This window comes from Trichinella spiralis (genome assembly GCF_000181795.1).
Source record: "Trichinella spiralis strain ISS 195 chromosome Unknown Scfld9, whole genome shotgun sequence".
In the NCBI taxonomy this organism is placed as follows: Eukaryota; Metazoa; Nematoda; class Enoplea; order Trichinellida; family Trichinellidae; genus Trichinella; species Trichinella spiralis.
The window spans coordinates 6,417,422-6,422,613 of record NW_003526948.1 but is presented as its reverse complement, the minus strand read 5'-3'; the positions used below and the strand labels follow the sequence as shown (position 1 = coordinate 6,422,613).

Genomic DNA, 5,192 nt, shown 5'->3' with positions numbered 1-5,192 from the left:
ATCTTTTTTGCCTCAGGTTTTGCATCACTATTAGGCCATTACGCTCTTACTATACCAGAGTCAGTGTGATATGCTATTTATATTGTACACTTACTTTTGTGCAACTCTTCAAAATGTGCCCTGTGTGGTCAGTATTCCATTATATTAGTGTGATATGGCTATCAGTCATGCAGCGTTTTCAAGTTTAATTGCTTAAATCATTTATGACTGAAAAATAAGTTATGTATTATATGTTATGTTTGTAGGACTTCAACAGTAGGTTAGCTGAAATCTACGAAATTTCTATTTTCTATTAATTGACATTCATTCATGCTTGGATGTCAGAGCGGAATTGATAATTTCCAGATGAATGAAAAATGGAATTCCTTTTCGAGATTCTTTAGAGAAATTATGTAATAAAATTGCATTGTCCATTATTTAGCTAGTTCTTTTTCTTTTTTTATAAAACTATTTCCCGCCTAAATATTTGATGCTAATGTAAAATATTTTGCATGGTGTGCAGTATCAAGAATGGCAATTTCAATTTTTTCACAATTAATTGAAGATACTAATATGCTATATGAACTTGAAATGAATTTACATACTATTTGCGTACTTCATCACTTTACATGCCTTTAAGCAAAAGAGCTCTCATTTTAGCAAACAAATTAATAAAAGAACACTTTTAATTTATGCTATTATGCTCTTACTCATCAAGAATTGTGTTGTTTTCCCAACCCTAAATTTACTTACCATCATACAATATTGCAGAATGTCGCTTTCGTGGTCAGTTAATTTGTTAGTAGCCATAAGAGGCGGTGCGCAAATATAATCGCACTTTTGCATATCGTCTATAATTAACAGGCAAATGATATCCGAGAATGTGCAGATATTCTATGCTTGATTTACCCAATATGACTAATAAATTTGGTATTTCCGTTAATATTTCTATCATTGAAATATTCCTATTCCTATTCCTATATTACTTTTCTTTCTTATAGATGCTTCAGACACATAAGTATCACATCAATATAACCATTATTGCAACCTGCATAAGACAGCCATTTACCATTTCGTACATGCTTAAATTTATTTACATGCTAAAGGCAAGTAAGTGATTCAATAATTATATGGTTATCTGTTATGCCATTTGCATGAATATAGTCACATAAACAAATGGGCAATAGCCATGTTATAGAAAGTAATTGAAGCCGAATAAAAGTACATGGTAATGATATTAAAATTCATACGGTTTGATTTAAAATTTTTAATTCCTAATTATTTTTCCAGAGAAGAAAGTGTTCGAAATGCATACATAGGTCTGACAGAGGAAGAAAGACAACATGTAAGTAGAAGACATTGTTTTACCTGTATTTCAATCATTTTGAAATTTAGAATTAATTTTCAGACTGTATTTTGAAACGTTTATGCAACTCTCACTTATGCAAAAAGCCCTTTTCATTGACAACGTGTGATAGAAATGCTAATCAAAAATAATAGATAATCTGTCGTTCATTAGCAGGCTAACAGTAGCGAGATATCTATGGTCGATGACAACACAAGATAGAGATGTTGTTCAAACGAAGCAGTCATATTCAGGTATTCATTCTCACAGAAAAATGCACCGGTTGCTGACAACGCTATCGTCAAATAATAATGCTGCAATGAATGCGCTGGGAATCATGCAGCGTTTGGTTGCCGGTTTCATTATGCTATTTGGCCTCAGTATTTGAAGATACAAAAAGGCGTGCCAAAAGTCACTGCTTGATTTTGACCAGTACTAAGTCTTCTGAAAATTAAGCCATTCTTAACTGCTTTGATGTGATTCCAGAGGTCGGTTTGTTTTTATTGTGGCCCTTCAAAAGATTTACTGCGCATAAAACTTTCATCGAGATGCCGATTGCGGAAAGTACGCTTTAGAATCAAAAAAACGGCCACCTTGACACGCTTCGTGAAACGAGATGGGCCATTAGTATCAGCCATAAGTAGATTCTTTGCAGCTTAGCGAGAAATGAGTGGAATGACAGCCGCGCTGCCTCGAAAGCAGAGCAGTTATGAGATGCAGTATGTCGAGGGGGTTTTGTCTTTCATTGGCAATTTTTCTGACTTTGCCGATTGCAAAAACTCCATGACTCTCGCCTTGATGTATTACAATGTTGAGACAAAGTGAATTCTAGAAGAATGGAGGACTAAACCACAGGAGTGTTTCCGTGAGATTTGGGAAGCAGCTGAAAAGCTGTACGGTGATTTAATACCCCTGTCTCAAAATATATTCAGGCAGATAAAAACATCTAGCGTTCCAAAGGAATACATAGAAAATTACCTACAAACGGTGTGGAAAACCTTTTTGGAGAACGTGATTCAGTAGTTCTTCTACAAATTATTTCAACATCGCAATAATGCCATGCGATTAAGGGCCCTTATACTTCGATTTCGATCAGTATGATTTAAGCCCATTAGACAATTTGATAGTCACCTAGTAAGAATATATCGACGATTAAAGCGAGCTACTCAGGTGTAAAATTACACAATGAAAAAAGGGAAAACGTACATCTTTAACATTATCCAGCTACTGCGCTTGATGCTCTTGCATTGCGCGCAAACGATTATTAACTGATCGTGTCTTTACTCCTACAGATTTTTACCACTCCCCTAATCACCTCAGCTAGCGCAGACCGAAGTTTTACTTCAGGAAAATATGTAAAAAGCTATTTCTGGACTACTATGACAGTAGAACAATGTGCACATTCATTTTAACTTTTCTGTTCATGTCGACCTGTTAATAGTAAAATAGTGTCGTTCATTTCAAATACAATAAAAATTATTAATTTGATAGTCATTCTATCACGTGATTGAGATACCAATTTTGTTTAAATGAAAAAACGGAACTATTCTGTTCTTCACCAGACGATGATGTATAATAAATTATACATGTACATGATAAATCTTTTATATACTACATCCGCCCCTCCTTTTAAAATAAATGCCTCTGCATATTTTTCATTAAATGATTAAATATAATTTCTTTTTACAAAAGTGTAAATATTCACTTTCAGTTTCACTTCCACTCTATCATTAATTTTCCACAGGTAAACGGTGGTTGGACTGCACAAGATTCCACAAGAAAGGCATTCTCTCTTCCGGCAATCTCAACTTCAGTTAATACTACTGATTGTGCAATTTCAAGCATTTCAATTTTTTGAAATTTGTTTATGACAAAGTACACAGAGTTTTGGAGAAATAAGTGAAAAATAGGGATTTCGTGGAAAGGAAGTGCATTTGTGGAAGCTACTCAAAAATTGCATTTGTTACTCAGGTTGACCTTTTTGATGGGATGACGCGGGAATGTGAAGCTTGTCAGAAAATCTTCAGACATCTCATTGTGCATGAACATGCACAAAATTCAAAAATCATAAACGACAATAATATATACATGAAATTCAGGCATAAATCAGAATGCAGTAAATGAAAAGTATATGCGAATCTGCAGGTAATTAATAAAACTAATGATAGTCGGCTTGCCCGCATCGCAGCTTTGATGTTTTCAATGAAATAAATAGAATTCTCATCTCACATCAATGTCGAAATTCCAGCATACAGATTTACTCTACATGAGGAAAGAATACAAAGCATAAAAAGGAAATAAAGCAGATAAAATGAGGAAGAGTAAAAGCATATTCTTATATGAAGTTAAATTATACTTCCAAAATAAAATCACAGAAAGATAATAAATATTTGGAAATACAGTAATATACATTATTCAAATTGCCAAATTAAGGAAAAGTAGGTTACTAAGTAATACTGTTTTATTATTATTATTATTATTACTTTACGACAGTGATGTTCAGTGGCGATACGTAACCAGGGTACAAATGCGAGATGCTACATTCAGGTGAAAATTTAATACTCAGACTTATTTTTCTGATGTTTTGAAATGAATGCGTGTATTCTTAAATATTTAAGTAATTTTCTATTGGAGATGTGCAAAACAAATTATTTTAAAAGCAGAATTCTGAATTACATATAAATGAACGTTAAAGGTTTTCAACAAATCCATATTTCAATTTGTTATTTTGCGTAAACGAGTAGATTGAACTGGAGAAGACGATAAAATTTTCATTTTATACTTCCTTATGGCATTCAATTTCAATTTGAACAGAGCACGCCAAATATCACTAAGCGCATTGCGTTATCTATAATGCAAGACAGAAAAATACCGTTTTCAAACAGAAATCGTTTTCAATTTCATTTTATTATCACTTTATACAGTTTTCTAAATTCTGCACAGTGAAGACATTAGATATATCAAAATGTTTATATAGTCAATTATGCTTGACATACAGCGCAACGAGTGTGCTCAATCATTGTTCATTTTTTGTTGACATTATGTCCTAATTCATATTAGAGTAGCATATCCAACTTACGTATGCCGATCTGTGTTTACCGCTACGTGCGCAGTGTCTGTCTTTTATGCAAATTGGGAGATTTGAAAACTAACTTCATATTAGCAGTGCGCCAGCTAAACTGACTTTATTGACTAACAGAAGCTTCGAACGATATTTGCTCGATCTACTTCTGCTTTAAATAATGAGTAAGGTGTGTTATTAGATATAGAAAAATGTTATCTTATCAAACATGGGCGTTGTCTAGTTTGAATGCAAATTTGAGTGCAGTTTCAATTTGTTTGCTTTTGAGCTAATGCGTGGACTGCATATTATTTGTTCAACGAAATGAGAAATACGTTTCATACTTGTTAATCAGTAGAGATGAACTTTATGTAAATTTTCCTGAGGCGACTATTAGTTGCTCTAGAAATTCATTTCAAATGATTGTAGGCGAACGATGTGCGGCGAATGAACAATGGCGTTTTCAATGCGATGATGGACGAAGAAAAACAATAAAAACGGCTTTGTTTTTTTATTTATTATAACATTATTTCATTAAATTAATTATTCTACATTTAGATACAGAAGAATAGAAGATGAAAGTGGACGTCCAAGAGGACGAGAGTAAGTACGGTAAGTATAATTCTTTGAGTTAGGCTAATTAGATAAATTTCACTGAGGAGTTCTTGAGTCTGTAATTTCTATAAATTCGAGCTGTAAGTTATCGAGCATTTAATTCAGATGTTTGTTAATTAGAGTAACTGGATATAGATCATGAGTATTATTATAATTTAATTTGAGTGGGCTTTCCGCATTTGAACCGTTTTC

General features: G+C 33.1%; 1 protein-coding gene across 1 annotated transcript; it reads left to right on the top strand.

Annotated features, from left to right (window-relative positions):
- The first annotated feature begins 1,204 nt into the window (after window positions 1–1,204).
- On the top strand, window positions 1,205–1,712 carry Tsp_10169 (conserved hypothetical protein). The gene is made up of 4 exons (XM_003372360.1): window positions 1,205–1,230; window positions 1,270–1,328; window positions 1,388–1,448; window positions 1,502–1,712. Exons 1-4 carry the CDS (start codon window positions 1,205–1,207, stop codon window positions 1,710–1,712), a joined length of 357 nt encoding a protein of 118 aa, XP_003372408.1.
- Window positions 1,713–5,192: the final 3,480 nt, after the last annotated feature.

Bases quoted from the DNA above. Each gene is read 5' to 3' on its own strand.
- Tsp_10169 (XM_003372360.1), top strand. From the start codon at position 1,205: ATGGTAATGATATTAAAATTCATACG. The intron at 1,329-1,387 runs GTAGAAGACATT...ATTAATTTTCAG, and splicing joins GGAAGAAAGACAACATGTAA to ACTGTATTTTGAAACGTTTA. The intron at 1,449-1,501 runs GTGTGATAGAAA...GTTCATTAGCAG, and splicing joins AAGCCCTTTTCATTGACAAC to GCTAACAGTAGCGAGATATC.